This window comes from Dipodomys spectabilis, unplaced genomic scaffold, assembly GCF_019054845.1.
Source record: "Dipodomys spectabilis isolate Male_0828 unplaced genomic scaffold, ASM1905484v1 ptg000009l, whole genome shotgun sequence".
Classification (NCBI taxonomy): Eukaryota; Metazoa; Chordata; class Mammalia; order Rodentia; family Heteromyidae; genus Dipodomys; species Dipodomys spectabilis.
Genome location: NW_024870686.1, coordinates 22980010 through 22996966, shown reverse-complemented (window position 1 = coordinate 22996966; position 16957 = coordinate 22980010). Strand labels below are relative to the sequence as shown.

Sequence of the window (16957 nt, the reverse complement as noted above, 5' to 3'; positions counted from 1 at the left end):
CCCTCCAAAACCAGGTAATCTAACAAACAAGACAAAAGGAAAAAATAAAAGCAACAACAAAAACTTCCATATCTCGAGTTCATTTAAAAAAATATCATTTCCATGATTATATACACAAAGCTATTGAGCCTTTGTCATCTGTGTGAATAGCTAGAGACCTATATAGTTTATCATGCCTTAGTGTATTTGTTTTTTACCATCCAGTATTTACGTGTAGATTTATAGTCACATTCTAGTTACCATAGGGAAAACATGCAACCTATATTTCTTTGCGTCTGGCTTACTTAGCTTAATATGTTTTTTCCCAAGTCTTTCAATTTCTGTTTGAATGGTACAATATTATTCTTTCTGGTGGAAGAGTAGAATTCCATTGTGTGTGTGCTTGTGTGTGTGTGTGTGTGTGTGTGTGTGTGTGTGTGTGTGTATGCACACGTGCGTGCATCACATATTCTTGATCCATTTGTTCTCTGAGAGGCATTTGTGTTGGTAGCTTTAATATGGCATCATTTGTGTTCTGTTGGATAAATGCCCAGAAGTGGAATTGCTGGGTCATAGGGAACTAGTTTACATTCCCATCTTTGGCCATGTTTTATGTTCCTGCCTCCCTTCTCCTTGGTGTCTCTATTACTATTTAGAATCCATTCCTTTTCCTGGGTTTGAACTTGAGCCCTTGTTGGGCAGGTGCTCTACCACGAGTCACAATTCCCGCTCCCTGTCCTTTTTGCTTTCATTATTTTCAAAAAGTGTCACATATTTTTGCCTGGAGTGGGTCTCAAACTAAACTGCTTCTCCTCAGAGCTGAAAACACAGGTATCTGCCTCCATGCAGGGCAAATTGTTAGCATTAAGTTTTGCTAATGGTTAGCACAAGCTGGACTTGAACTTCAGTCCTCATTTTCACCTTACAAGTATAAATATCTGAGATCACTGTGTAAGTTACCAGGCCTCACCTCACTCCATTTTTGTAGCTTCATGCATCCCCCCCCTTAGGACTTCTCCACAGGGATTCTGCCAGTGCCACATACTATCTGCTCTAGGCCTTCCTTTGCAATCTAGATGGAAGCCTCTAAATCCTGAAGAACATTACAAATTGGGACCCAAAGCCAAGTGCTGGTGGGTGACTCATAACTTTAATCCTAACTACTCAAAAAGGCTGGAATCTAAGGATTGCAGTGGTATGATACCAGCCTGGGCAGGAAAATCTGAGACCTTTCTCTCCAATTAACCACTAAAAAACTAGAAGTGGAGCTGTGGTTCAAAGGGTAGAATGCTAGCCTTGAGCAAGAATAAAGCACACAAAAAAATTTGTAACTTACCAGTCATTGATGGCTCTCAACTAGCTCAGTCCTAGCTACTCAAGAGGCTGATATCTGAAGTTCTAGTTGTTTAGAGACAGCTTGGTTAGAAAAACCAGAGAAAGCCTGGTGCTGCTGGCTCACACCTGTAATCCTAGCTACTCAGGAGGCTGAGATCTAAGGGTCACCATTCACAGTCCAGGCAGGAAAGTCTGTGAGACTCTTATCTCCCAATAAACCATTCAGAAAACCGGAAGTGGTGCTGTGGCTCAAGTGGTAGAGCACTAGCCTTGAGCTGAAGAGCTGAGTGACAGTGCCCAGGCCCAGAGTTCAAGCCCCACAACTGACAAAAAGAAAAGAAAAGAAAGGAAAAGAAGAGAAAAGAAAAGAAAAAGAAAAGAACAGAAAAGCCAGAGAGACTCTTATTTCCAGTGAACCAGCATAAAGCCAAAGTTGCTGAAGTGGAGGTGTGGCTCAAGTGGTAGAGTGCCAGCTATGAGCATAAGAATCTTAGTGAGAGTATAAGGCCCTGAGTTCAAGCCCTGTTAGCGCGCGCGCACACACACACACACACACACACACACACACACACACACACACACACAATTGTCTTCAGGCTATACATACAAATTATATAATAAACACAAACAAATTTCAGTTTTAGATATGGGTCTCATTACCCAAGTATCTCATTATGCATATGGAAATACTACAAAATCTAAAAATACATGAAATCTGGAATACTTCTGGTCTCAAGCATTCTGAATAAATAACAACAGCTCCAAAGAATATTCAGTATTCATAGCAGCAATTCTAATTTTGTGTATCATTTTACCTCTAATTTTTCAATACTATTTGAAAAACCGTAGCATATGTATCAGTTTAATGATTCATTATGATTTGTTTGCTGATAATCAGTATTTTCTCAGTAGTGAAGAATTTCTATACTGTGTTCATAGGGCCACGTGGAAACTATCTTTGACTGCAAATTCAAACCTGATGATCCAAATCTTTTAGCAACAGCATCGTTTGATGGCACTATAAAAGTCTGGGATATAAACACGTTAACAGCAGTGTACACTTCTCCTGGCAATGAAGGGGTTATTTATTCGCTTTCATGGGCTCCTGGTAAGACGTACTTTATTAAGATCAAGAATATAATTAAGTGATTTTTAAGTTTCATTTGACCTATCTTCTTTCCCTAGATTTCATGTTGTCACAATTTGTATAAGCAAATGAATACCCACAATTGGTTACTTCAGTTTTAATGAGGTTTCAGAGTAAGTCACATGCATAGGTACTTTAATATGATATAATCATATATACATTTTAGCTGTTATTTCTATAGCTATACCTTTTTAATGATGATACATTTTATAGGATAAAAGTTTTCCAGGATTTTTATGTGCATTAAATGTATGATATTATGTGAATCAAATTTTATTTGAGTTTATTTGAATCAAATTTATATTAACAACCATCCTTTATCCTTTTTTTGACTTGTTTCATTTTACATGAGAATAATTAACATTGAATTTATGGGCCTTCAAAGTGTTTGATATCTTTGGAGAAAAATAATTTTCCTTAAGTTTTAGAATAGGCATGTGTATGTTTGTATCTGTTAGCTTGCCATAGCAATTGGATTCCCAATAAAGAAAATGATGTAAAAAAAGATGATTATATAGCTTTGGGTTATAGAGCTCTCCTAAAAAGAGGAGAAAATATTATGTACAGCTCGTATTGACAATGCTTATGTTGTTAATCAATACTTAACAGTATTTTTAATTATTACAATGTACATCTTCAAAGCATGTTTTCCTGGACAGCAATGTAAGATTGGGACCCACCAGAAGTGTAATATTGCATTGTAACTGCTATTGGTTGACCATTCTCAAGTTCGACTACACAGAAATACAGACATGCAGAAGTATAATACACTCTATGGAGAACACAAATAGTATAATTTTTTTTAAGACTTAGTAAAAGTCCAACAAAACAAGTACCAGGAAAAGGGTACTTGCAAGAGGCGAGCGTGGAGCCAAAAGGAGAAGGGTAGAGAAATGAAGGAGGAAGCGGGGAGAACACAGGCAAGAATTCATTGTATATATCACAGAATTGGGAAATGCAAGAGGAGTGGGTGAAGGGGGGTGAAGTTGTTGAAGTGTTTACATACAAGATGCATTGTACACATGAACTTCTTTGTGAATTGCAAAAACTCAATACATAACCTAAAATTAAGATAAGTAAGGCAAGGGTGACTTGGGAGAGGTGGGTGAGAATGTTGAAAGGGTAACATTGATCAGGACGCACTGCATTCATAAACTGCTTTGATGAAAAGTAACTTCTTTGTCTCCTTTGTGCAACTGCTTAATGATAATTAAAAAGAGCATTACCAAAAAAAGAAAGAGAGCATGAATGCAAGAAAGCAAAAAAGGAAGAAAGAACTAGAGAGAGAGAGAGAGGAAAGAAAAGGAAAGAAAGAAGGAAGGAAGGAAAGAAAGAAAGAAAGAAAGAAAGAAAGAAAGAAAGAAAGAAAGAAAGAAAGAAAGAAAGAAAGAAAGAAAGAAAGAAAGAAAGAAAGAAAAGCTAGATGCTAAGTGATGAAAGCAATTCCCACAAAGCACCTGGCTTCATGGTGGCTATGCTGGTGACTGCCTTTCCATCTGAAAGTCACTTTCAAATCCAAGCTTTACTCCTACTTTTGAAATATCTAGAGTCTCATGATACTATTTTCATTTTAAAACATTGGGAATTGTAGAGGAATGTTATGCAAGCAAGAGTTTTATGTGATGTTATTTTATAATATACACTATAAATACTATTTTCCTTTTCATAGAAGTTTATTTCTGGAAAGACTATAAAATTATAAAAAAGTATTTCCTAGCCAGGCACTGGTGGCTCATGCCTGTAATCTTACCTACTTAGGAGGCTAAGATCTGAGGACAGAAGTTTGAAGCTAGCTCAGGCAGATAAATCCAAGACACTTTCATCTATGGTCACTATGGTCAAGTGATAGATTGCCAAGTTTAAATGGAAAAAAGAGCCAAGTGAGAGCACAAAGTCTTGAGTTCAAATCCTAGCACTAGCGCAATTTTTTCATAATTACTTCAATAAACCTTCTCCTATAATAATATAAAATATTTCCTTTATCTAACATCTGTTTCTAAATATACTGCTGTAATCTATATACCTTTGTATATAATATATATAATCTTTGTAGAAGACCACTTATTCCAGAATGTATCTCAATTCAGTATGGTTTATATCATAGTAATCTAGAAATGAACCAAAATGATACAATCTACAAAAAAAGAAATGCATGTCATAAGCCCAGAACTCAAGTAAAAATTATCAATCCATCCTTTCAAATCATAACCTAAATAGCCAATCTTACTGAGAGCATACTTCCATTTTACATTGAGAATCTGCAGCAGAAAATAAAAATTTGAGAAAAGTTTGTTCCTTTTTGCTGTATGGTTACTAATTAATTGGCTTTTAGATAAATGTGGATGAAATTAAAACTAGATTAGTGAAGGTTGACAGAGGCTTGGAATACAGTATGACATATATAGTTGTATAATTTCCTCTGTTTTAGAATAAATAATAAGAAAATAAAAACTGCAAATAAACTTGTAAATAAGAATCTCCAAAGAGTAACAGAATTAAATACTATAAAATACTACAGATATGATGAGATATTTTAATGTTGAAAAATCATTATGGTACAATTCCTTTGTAATCTTTTCAAAGGAATTATATTTTTGGCATACATATATTATCTAATGTCTAACAAACATATTGTTTCCTAAGGTGGTTTAAATTGTATTGCCGGAGCAACTTCTCGAAATGGTGCTTTTATCTGGGATGTTCATAAGGGCAAAATAATACAACGATTTAATGAGGTAAGATATAACTACTGGCTGCTGAATAATTAGGGTACTTTATACTTTGCGTTTTACTTAATTTAATACTCAAAATATGGTGACATGTATATTCTCTTAGAGTACTTTACACTTTACAAATGTTTTACTTCTTGATTTAATAGTCAAAAATATGCTAACATAACTAATCTATTCAATGAAGTAATTGCATTCTCAATTGTAATCTGAGAATTGTGCCTCAGACTATAAAAATTTACCTGCACCTGAAGTTATATTAGAGATTGAAAAGAATTTCAAGTCATCCTCCACCAAGTCCAGGCAAAGATTAATGGATGTAAGAAAGAATAAACTCAGAAACACTAAATTATAATTCTTTTTCACTTGATAATATCCTTCAACATAGAATCCTTTTAATGCCTTGGTCCTTCCACGAAGGACCTTGGTGCCTTCTACGAAGGGATAAGCTTGGGGGCCGTCATTTCTTAGATTTCCCTCAGATTCTCTCATTGTAGCAAAAGCTGTATCAGTGCTCTTCTTCCTAGGTGTAATACCATGCATCCTAGTTTTCCTTAGGCTTAAATCATCATCCCATATTTTATAGATTTCCATTATCATTCAAAAATCACATGCAGTGTAATATGGTACATTATGTGTGCATTGGAGAACATGAATGAATGGGCTTTTCTTTCACCATCTTGAAATTTTGTTTACTTTGAATTTAAATTATTAAGAAAGTACTTTCTTTGAATATTGCTTACATGTTTAAGGCTCTAAAATATTTATGCAAAAGCATGTCTATCCCTTTGAAGACACTGCCTAGCAGCTCTGTTCTCCTGGGTGGGGGAGGGTAATTGCTTTAATGTATTATTTGCCAAGCACTGGTAAACAATTGTGTTCTCCAAAGAAGAAACATTCATAGAGATAAAAGAAATATCCTTCCCTTTTCCACATACATCAAAACAATGCTCTTCTGTTGGCAATAGTCAACCTGATCTTCACATTGCTATTGCCGGGACAGGAACTTATCTCATAATAAACAGTGAAAGAAATGAGCCTAGAAATTAAACTTTTGATCAAGATTTGAAATCATTATTCAAAATATTTATTGAGTATCTACTGGTTTCCTCTGATGACATCTTGATTCTGTGCAAAGCAACATATCTCTTTATTAGCACTTAAATAATTCTGACTAGTATTCAAAGCAATCAGTATGAGGGACACATCTTCTTTCAAGTCTTTCCTAGCAGTCAATAGTATACTAATCCAGTATCAGAACTGCTCCAATTCTGTATTACAAATATGGAGAAAATTATAAGAATGCCAATGTGTGACCTAAAAGAAAGAAAGAAATTTTAAAAGTGACAGATGTATTTCTCATGGCAAAGGAAAATTAAGCCTCCATCACTTAAACTAAATGAATACACACACACACACACACACACACACACACACACACACACACACACACACACAGGTCTCCCTTCCTTAACCTGCTCAAAGAAACTTTAAAACTTGGATATTACCTTAGGAAGTCAAATCTACATCTTTACAAAAGCAGAATAAGAAATCACTTTAGTTTTACCTTAACGGCAACACAATCTAAGTACTATATCAAATAGAAAATGTTAAACTGTCATTCAGAAATGGGTCAATTATAACTTTCATTCATCCATAACACAGTTGACAAATGACATCCTATATATGTAGTTTATTCCTTCCTTGTGGTTTAGAAACTTGAATCACACTACCTGTATTTATATATGCCCTAATACGTCTTCAGGTTTACAATAAATAGTGAATGCCTTATTATAGGACAATTTTATATCTCTTCTAATTTCTCAACAAAAATGAACTCTTGATACTTAAAAGAACAACTAGTAATAAATATTGCTCACCACATTTCTTATACTTGGAGTAGCCTGGTATTCACAGTAAAAGACATGAATCAAACGTTAATTCTATGGATAAATGAAAAAGCAGATTCTTCCTCATGCCTCCTAAAAGAAACAGAGCTAAATAATACTTCTCTTTAACTAATGGATCTGTTTCTTAAATGTGACAGCATTGCAAATTCTTAGACTATATATCTATTTGTTCTATGGACAATAATTTCTCAGTATTATATTATATAGTAAGTTCATAATAGAAAAACAATACTTAAAAGAAGTAAATAAATAAGAGAAAAAGGGGTGAATTATTTCTTATTGATAGGTATTTTGCATTTTTTGAAGCATGGAAAAAATGGAATATTCTGCATTGCCTGGAGTCATAAAGATTCCAAAAGAATAGCCACTTGCAGTGGAGATGGTTTCTGGTAAGTACTATATCCTATTATGAAGTGTCCTTGTCTATAAAAGATGTATTTGGTCATTCTAACTATGTATCAATGAGATTTTATTTGAATAATTCTACCATATATTATACTATTTTATATCAGCCCAGGTAGGTATATGTTGTATTGCTATATCACTAATTATAACAATGGAATGGTGTTTACAAAGACAAAACATTGTTTTCCTATTAACGTATTATAATTAATTTTAGTATTATCCGAACAATTGATGGCAAAGTTCTACACAGATACAAACATCCAGCTGCAGTATTTGGCTGTGATTGGAGCCAGAACAACAAGTAAGCATATTTTTTCTGTAGCTATTATGTTTTGGAGATTTTAAAGAACTATACAAATCTGGGCTATTCTCATGTAATTCCATTATGTTTGGGCATTTAGCTTACTTCATTTCCAAGAATTTTGTGTTTCAAACTTCTCTTTGATAAAATACAAACTATATGTGAAAATATAGTTTCTCCAGATTTAGTCAAAGTAATATGAATTATGATTTTTCCAGACCAAAAATGTAAGAAACATAGAAGTAATTATTAACACCTCATTATGCTTGTGTTCTGAGTAAAGTCACATATACTTCACTAAATGTAGAATTGCATTGTTACGCATAAAATGACTAAACCACCTACCATTATTTCCTATTTAAAGACTTAGTAATTGCTAATTAAATAAAACAAGAAAATAAACAAACAAAAAACTAAACCCAGTATCCTTAGCCTCTTTTCTTGTACTTTAATATGTCAAAACTTCCATGTCCAGTCTAGTGCTCATTCTAATATCTGTTTAAGTATTCTTTCTCAAGACATCTCCCTTCCAGTAAATTAATATCTGAATTATTTTTCTGAAAAATAAATTAATTTAATAAGCTATTAATAGAATAAATGGCTAATGCATATATAACCTTAGATTGATAAAAAAGTGAATAAAGTCTAGCATTTTTTATTGTTTTTAGAAAACAAGAAATAAAACAGCACTCTTAATAAAGGACACAATCTAGTAGGTTAAAACAATCTATTATGTGTCTACATAATAGAATTTTTCAAAGTCATATTCATATTATTTTTTTAAAAAATTTATTGTGAAAATACTGTACAGTTTCAAAAATTATATCATACATAGGCATTTACATTGTAAAATACTTAAAAACTTAAAACACTGGTGAGAATTTAAGACATTGACTATTTAATATTTCAGATTTTGTTTTTGGACATTATCAGAGGCCTTTTTAATCATTTCCAGACTTTATATTTTTTATTCTGCTTTTCTCTTTCTCAACCTCTTTTAATGCACATTTAAAAGTACACATCTGAGCACACCAGTCTACTGCTTAAATCCTTCATAGTTTTCCACTGATTGCAGGAAAAACTGAATTTCCCAGCAAGCCTTACAACAAAGTCCTTATATGATCTTGGTTTCACTCCGGTTAATGAATCTCATCCAAGCCTTGCTCACCTTGCTTCTGACCATAGCGGCTTTCAGTTTCTTGAACTATGCAGACAATATTCACTTCAATACTTTTACTCATGCTGCCCACCTATATTTAGGATGCTTCTCATCGTTAGACACTACAGACCCCACCTCACTCTCAGCAAAAATACATTTACCATCTTCCCTGACTTTGATATTAAGTAAACATCTCTTATAATTTGCCTTTAGAGCAGGTATTGTGATAAAATTAAATCTTTTGCTGTTTTGGTTGTTTTTGGTTACTGGATATTAAACTCAGGGGCTCATTGTACCACTGGAGCCACATCCCAGTCGTTTTGCTTTTAGTTTGTTTTTCAGATCACACCTTCAACTAACTTTGCCCAGTCTGGTGTGAAACTATAATCCTAATTCCTTCTCTTTGTAGCTGGACCCATACACCACCACACTCAGCTCTAAAATTAAATTTTGATTATGTAATTAGTTGCGTATTGGCTTCTTCCCCCTCTGACATGTAAGACCAAGAGATCACCAGCATGCTTCTGTGTGTATCACAATATTCACAGTAAAACATTGTGCTGCTAACTCTCAGTTTGTTGGAAAAGGTAGATTAGATGTCCTATAATTACTTGTTAAGTAAATACAGCAATAGGATTATTTTGTATCTGAATAACAGAACAGTTCTACATTCTTATCTGCCTGATGGAACTAAGATTTAGGAAATTGAAATAAAAATTTGATTTTAATACAGTATTGTTAGTTAAGAAAACATTTTGACACTCTAAGTCCAATATTTTAACTGTTATAAACCTATCTTATTCTCCATATGTGTATTTCTCATATATTTTTTAATTTATAAAATTTAAAGTTATTCCCCATGTATTCATATTCTCCTTTGCATTTTAGTGGAAAAATAAAAATAGCCTCTGCTTTCAAAAGTGTATTCAAAAATGTCTGGAATTGCAATTTGGATATGTTTTATGCTTTTTTAAAAACTTTTGATATTTCTCTAAGAATATATATTAATGTTCCAGCATCTGCAAACATACAAAATATACTGTGTATATAAATCTATGTATGTATATATGCAAAATAATTTTCCAGAATGTGAAAATTGGTCTGTTTATTAGTGAACCTTAGGAAGATGTAATCTGTACATGCCAGTTGTATTTCTGCATGTGAATATAAAATATAAAAGTCACATGACACAATAAGAAATTTGAAGTTTTTCAAGAATTTTGATGATGGTTGAATTCTAAAGCATGTAATTCTTTTCCTCTTTAGCTTTAGGGTAAGAGAACTATTTATATGAAGATTAGAGCAGATGTTCCTTAATTAGACTCTCTTGACAGGTACATGGTCTCCACAGGTTTTCCTAGTTTCCGTCACTCCTTCCTTAACAATATTCCAACTAGGAGACAAGGAGTATTATACTTTCACTCTTGTGAGAATAAAGAGCAAATAATATAAAGATCACAGTGTATTTCCAGAGGATCCTTAGTTGCTTGTAACAAATAAAGCATCTCAAGGAGGTGAAGGCCCACAATAAGAAATGGAAAACTGAACTGTGTCTTACTATCTGTTGAGACAGCCTGTTCTTCAGGGAGCTTTTCCAGCATTCTTCTACAGGAATCATCACAGTTGGTACTCACACCACCTATAAAACAAGTAACAATTCCCAGGGCATGTGAAGTAAGCAACTCATCACTTATCAGGAAGAACCCTTTTTAAAATAAAAATAATTACAAAGTATAAGGTTCAGAAAATTATATGTCTAAAAAATAACCCATAAACCCCAAATATATTGTCTCTGACTAAGATAAATAAAATATAAATACTAACAATAAAAATGGAACACTGGAAAAAAACTTCTTCCTACTGGTATGCAGTTTCTACAACCAGTAATATGAATGATTATAGATAGCTATGTAAACATAGAGATGTCTGTATTTATCTCTCTCTATATATATCATTTCTGTTTTGTTAAGGAAGCGGAAGTTTCTACATCTGTATAAGTTAAAACTGTTGTACATTTTTAAATAAGTTTTTTAATTGTGAAAATACTGTACAGAGGGGTTACAGTTTCATGAGCAAGGTAGTGAGTACATTTCCTATCAAGAATTGTTGCCTCCTCATTTGTTTTTCTCCTACCATCCCTTCCCTCCCATCTCCACAACTACACTCCTCACCCCCTTGTCCCCCCTGCCTAAATTGTAAAGTTCGTTGTACATTTTTTCAATTACTGATAATCAATAATATAAACCTATCCTATTTTAATGAACCACCGTTGGCATTTCAGAAATATGATAGCCACTGGCTGTGAAGATAAAAACGTTCGCATCTATTACGCAGCCACCAGCTCTGACCAACCACTGAAAGTTTTTAGTGGACATACAGCTAAAGTGTTTCATGTAAAATGGTCACCTCTGAGGGAAGGAATTCTTTGTAGTGGTTCTGATGATGGGTATGTATTCTTGCCTTCTAATTTTTTTGAACTTTAAGTCATAAATATATTTTCCCAGAAACACATATGTGTATATAATAAACTCATACATGGAAATATTTTAAGTCTTTTTGTACTTAACAAGTAGACATTTAATGAAGAACTAAACCAAAATTAAATTCAACCATACTTATCTTTTTGATTCTTACCTATTTATTTTACTCAGTCTTTATGCTTATTTCTAGATTATTTTCAGGAAAGTTAAGAGAAATAATTTTAAAGGAATATGTGGAAAAGAGAAAATATATTCAACTCAAATGTATAAGATATAGAAATAAGTTATGCTCTAGAAATGGTTGTTATATTCTATGTTGAGAGAATAATGACAAGAAAAATATTCTATTTCAGTGCAGATACAATTGTATTTTTTCAGTATTTTTGATCCATATTTTGTTGAGTCCAAAACTGAAAGCCCGATGGATGTGGGTGGCTGATTATATTTTTCTACACCCCAAAAAAAAGAGTGGGGAAAGAAAAGGAATCTTTTTATATGAAACAGAGACTTGCCTTAAAGAACAAAAGTATTTTTTATAATCTGAATTATATAGATAACATTCTGTTTGCAGTTCTGTTCGAATCTGGGATTATACTCAAGATGTTTGCATAAGTATTCTTAATGGACACAGTGCACCTGTGAGGGGATTAATGTGGAATACTGAGATTCCCTATCTACTAATATCTGGCAGCTGGGACTATACTATAAAAGTATGGGACACTCGGGAAGGAACTTGTTTGGATACTGTGTGTGATCACGGTGCAGATGTATATGGTAAAATATTTTTCATGTATATTTGTTTTGATGTGTTAATGATGCTTGTAATTCCTGAGCAGTAAAACATTCTAAAGAAGTCACATTTCATTTTTTAAATAACATTTGTCCTCACTGATAAATCAGCATATTGAAATATCAAAATATAAAAATGATAAGTGACAGCTATCAGAAAATGTTTATTGTCAGCACTGTGTTATCTGTCTCTGCAAGTGTGTTTGTGTTTCTGTGAACACACACACAAAACATATGCACTCCATATACATATATAAGGATATATATTTTATAGGTTGGCTATATTTATAGGTTGGATTTTCTTGCTTACTTTACAGGGACTCATGGCATAAGTTGTAGAAGAGGAAATTATTTATAGTGTAGACATAACTTACTTAACCATTTCCCTATTTTGATATACAAAGCGAAATATATATGTATATATATTTAAATATACACCAAGTTGCAATAGGTGTGGAAAAATCAGACAATTTCGTTTTTATACATCATTTATTCTCACTTGTATTTGTACTTGCTCTTATTCCTAAACCTTGATTGGAGTGAGTAGACTAAGAATTAAAAATAACAAATCCTTAAAGAATAATACAAATCCCTGACATTATCCCAAGGGCATCCGCCTTAAGGCTGTGTGCGACTGAGTGTAGGAGAATCCTTTTTTGTTGATATTCTTTAATTTGGAATGCAGTCTCCAAGTCCTCTATCTTGTAACTGGAACTCCCATTAACTAGTAAATACCATGTGTTCTATTACGGTACATACCCTGCTAAACCAAGTAAAATGTAATTGCAGAATTTTCATTCAGGACTATTTAATTTTTTATAAGTATTTATTCATGTTATAGAAAGTATTAAGTAATGTATTACAGTTTTATATTTTCAGTCTCAATTTTAATTAAATGCAGGCAGAAAGTTGACCTCTAAGACTCTCTCCCTTATTCGCATTTCTTCATCATTTCAACTCTGTAGAAGATTAATGAAGTATACATAAATTTTCCTTTTCAGTATTTATTCCCTTTGAAAATAAGTTGGTTTGTTTTCTATCAGGCTTAACATGTCACCCAAGTCGTCCCTTCACTATGGCCTCTTGCTCCCGTGATTCCACAGTGAGACTCTGGTCATTGACATCTTTAATCACTCCTTTACAAATAAACGTTGTGGCTGACAGATCCTGGGAGGAAATTATCGGGAATACTGGTATTGAACATATTAAATTTTATTATTTAACAATACTTTGTAAGGCGTATTTACTCACTACATCGCATCTCTTCCTCAGATCATGCTCTTGAACAAGGCACTCCTCCTCTATTGTGTGGGAAAGTGTCAAGAGATATTAAACAAGAAGTAGAAAAGCTAACTGGTAATCCTCGAGCAAAAAAATTAAGATGGTTTTCAGAATGTTTATCAGTAAGTATTGTTGCAATTAAACATAAGCCTTATCCCTTTAGCTAGACTGAACCACCAAAGCTCTGATTCATTGTGGCTCAAATATTATGTTTAGATATGAATTGTATTTTACTGAGAAAAAGTATTATTTTTAAATATGTAGCTTCCAGCTCTCTATGCTTTAAGAATATCCATATATTCACAGTCATCATCCCAATTGATTTGTTCTCTTTTTATCACACTCTGTATAGTAGAAGAAATCAAATGTTGCCTGTTATGCAGTAGTGCCTGCCTTTCACCCCAGCATTTGAGGGTTGGGCCAGCAGTAGGGTTATGAATTGATGGCCAGCTACTGTATAGTAAGGAAAAGGAGGTGAGGAAGTGAGGGAAGGAAGAAAGGGAAAAATATAAAATGAGAAATAATAAATGAGATAATGTAGTTACATATCATCTAAATAATTAGATTAGAATACATGAATCTACCTAATAGATGAATCTAGTTTATAATATCATGGGAGGTTTTATTCACCCTTCTATCTGTCTTTATTCTGTTTCAACTTTTAGCCTCCAGGTGGCAGTGACAATTTATGGAATTTGGTTGCTGTGATTAAAGGACAAGATGATAGCTTACTTCCCCAGAACTACTGCAAAGGAATAATGCATTTGAAGCATCTGATTAAATTTAAAACTGTAAGTGAAATGTGCAATATGATGCATTTAGACAAATGGTAAGTAAGAAAACTAGAAGAAATAAGTATATACATAATTAGGTAGGTATGCTGAAATAAATGAACTCCACAGAGATAAATCTGTAAAACCAAGGACAGGCCAAAGCAGTCATAGCTCCATAGCAGTGCATGATATTGTTCAAAGGTCCCTTAAAACTTCTTCAAATCCTTTATCTTTCCTCTCTTACCAGGTGATTGTGTTATATGGATGGCTCTGATTTTCATCTCAGAGAAACTCATAGATTGGCATGTGCTGTATTAAAAATGATCATGTTGTAGTGTTAATGAATGCCAATATGGGATTAATTACTTCATACATGATACTTTATCCAATAGTAAAAACAAAAACGATTCAGAAACCCAAAAGGAAAAAAATTAGTTTGTATATTTTTGATGAAATATTGATAGTTAACTGGTGGAACATTAAAAAAAAATGTACCAGAAGTATAAATCTGATGGTTGCAGGAACAATTATTTTCACAAACAGGAATTATTTCTTAAGTCACAATCTTTTTTAGTGTAGGAGCCCAAGTGAACCAGTCATTTGTACATTCGCTAGAGACTTATATTCTCTTTAACTAAACAGGTATCACTTTGTCACTGACTTTTGCCTTTTTTATTTCTGTATAACCACCATACCTGGAGAATATTAAGGATGATAGGATACAGCCTCTCGTCTCCCAGTACATATTCCCTATTGTGTTTAAAAATTATTGCTTTTTAAACTATGTGACTTCCAGTTCTATGCGCTTAAAAATATCCAGCTGTCATAGAATAATTTTTAAAAATTACTGTTTTCTTTTTAACCAGTCTGAAGCTCAGGAGCTAACAACAGTGAAGATGTCTAAATTTGGTGGCGGTATTGGGGCACCTACTAAAGAGGAAAGGCTAAAGGAAGCTGCTGAAATACACTTGAGATTAGGACAAATCCAGAGATACTGTGAACTTATGGTTGAACTCGGAGAGGTAATGTGCCACTAAAGTAAACTTAATCAGTCTGCTGTAGTATTCTAAAAATATGATTCATGTTAAATATTAAATGTAAGAAGCTTAATGTTTTTAGATCAAAGTGATTATCTGCCCAAATAATCCCAAGTTCTATACTTTAGAGCAGCTCATAGGACAGTAGTGTACAGGAGTCAGTAAAGGGAGGTCTCTAAACTAGCAGAACCGGAAGAGGAAGTTCAGCTCTGGTTTTAATAAGCATAAGCACCCCTCTGGCAATTCTTCTGCATACTGGTCTTGGAGAAATACTGCCATAGGCTTTATAAGGTGATTTGGACAGCTTGTACATTTTAATTCATGTAGTGGTAGTTCAAAATATATTTTTCTCATTTCTCTTGGAGTCTTGCACTCAGTAAAAATATATGTTTTTAAGGAACAATCATAGCTGGGCGCCAGTGGCTCACACCTGTAATACTAGCTTCTCAGGAGGCTGAGATCTGAGGATCTCAGTTCAAAGCCAGCCCGGGCAGGAAAGTCTGTGAGACTCTTAACTCCAATAAACCACTAGAAAACCAAAAGTGGAGCTGTAGCTCAAGCGATAGAGAGCTCACCTTGAACTGAAGAGCTGAGGGACAGCACCCAGGCCCAGAGTTCAAGCCCCACGACCAACAACAACAACAAAAAGAACAATCATAGTCAGTATTGACTGAATTATGAGCTTCTTGAATACCAGTCTAATTTTTGAAAATATAACAAATGCTATTAATTATAAAGGCAGAAACAAAATTTATAAAAATGAGTAGGGAAAGAATAAAATATAAACAAATGACAGACACATTTGTTCAATATAAATAAAATTAAAATAAAACAGTTCATTGTTAATTGAAAATGGAGCAAATTATTCTGGTGTATTAGAAGATATGTCATAATATTTTCAAAATCTATATTTAGTTATTATTCCTTTCTATATTACTCTTATTTTCTGAGTCTATTTTTCTTTCTCTCTTTCAAATGCTTTTTCTTTAGCTCTGCTGTGGAATTTTCCCTAATAAATAATTATTTTTTTTATTTTATAATGTTATATTTATTCTGAGTGGGATCCATGAAGTAAAATGCAAAAAATGTGCCTAGAAATCTAGAACTACAAATGTGCATTGCTATAACTATAACTTCATCAAGGTCTATTCACAATGCAATCAAAATGTACAATTGTTGCTTTTCTTCCCTGTTATTCTAGTGGGACAAAGCACTGTCAATTGCACCTGGGGTATCAGTGAAATACTGGAAGAACTTAATGCAGAGGTAAGGCATGCCTTAATCTTTAAACAATTAATATAAATGTGGAAGCAGTTCTTGAGATTTCTTCTTATGTTCTAAATTTGTAGGTAAATTTTTGTCTATTGAGCCAATAAGTCCATGAATAGGTAACAAATCATGTTCTAGTATTTGTCCTGACTTCTAATGATGACAGTAGAAGGCAAATCTCCTCATTTAAATGTACATAAGAAAGACCAACAAGCATTATGACTACCCTACTATTATATTGGAACTGAAATGTAAATGGGAAAATTTTCTGAAGGTTATCAAACACTTTACAGAATACTACTGTAATCATAAATATTCTCCCGGAAACACTAATTTTCATCAAGCCCTCTTCTTGGACTGATA

General features: G+C 33.3%; 1 protein-coding gene across 6 annotated transcripts in view; it reads left to right on the top strand.

Annotated features, from left to right (window-relative positions):
- Wdr17 (WD repeat domain 17) overlaps positions 1-16957 on the top strand; it is a 55457-nt gene that overhangs the window by 18922 nt on the left and 19578 nt on the right. For all 6 annotated transcript variants that reach the window (XM_042701356.1, XM_042701342.1, XM_042701349.1 and 3 more), the window contains 11 exons: positions 2254-2422; positions 5105-5196; positions 7407-7489; positions 7720-7806; positions 11247-11411; positions 12017-12219; positions 13278-13427; positions 13507-13637; positions 14181-14306; positions 15155-15310; positions 16527-16591. In XM_042701356.1, coding sequence (XP_042557290.1) covers positions 2254-2422; positions 5105-5196; positions 7407-7489; positions 7720-7806; positions 11247-11411; positions 12017-12219; positions 13278-13427; positions 13507-13637; positions 14181-14306; positions 15155-15310; positions 16527-16591 — 1427 coding nt within the window. The remainder of the gene's footprint in view (positions 1-2253; positions 2423-5104; positions 5197-7406; positions 7490-7719; positions 7807-11246; positions 11412-12016; positions 12220-13277; positions 13428-13506; positions 13638-14180; positions 14307-15154; positions 15311-16526; positions 16592-16957) is intronic.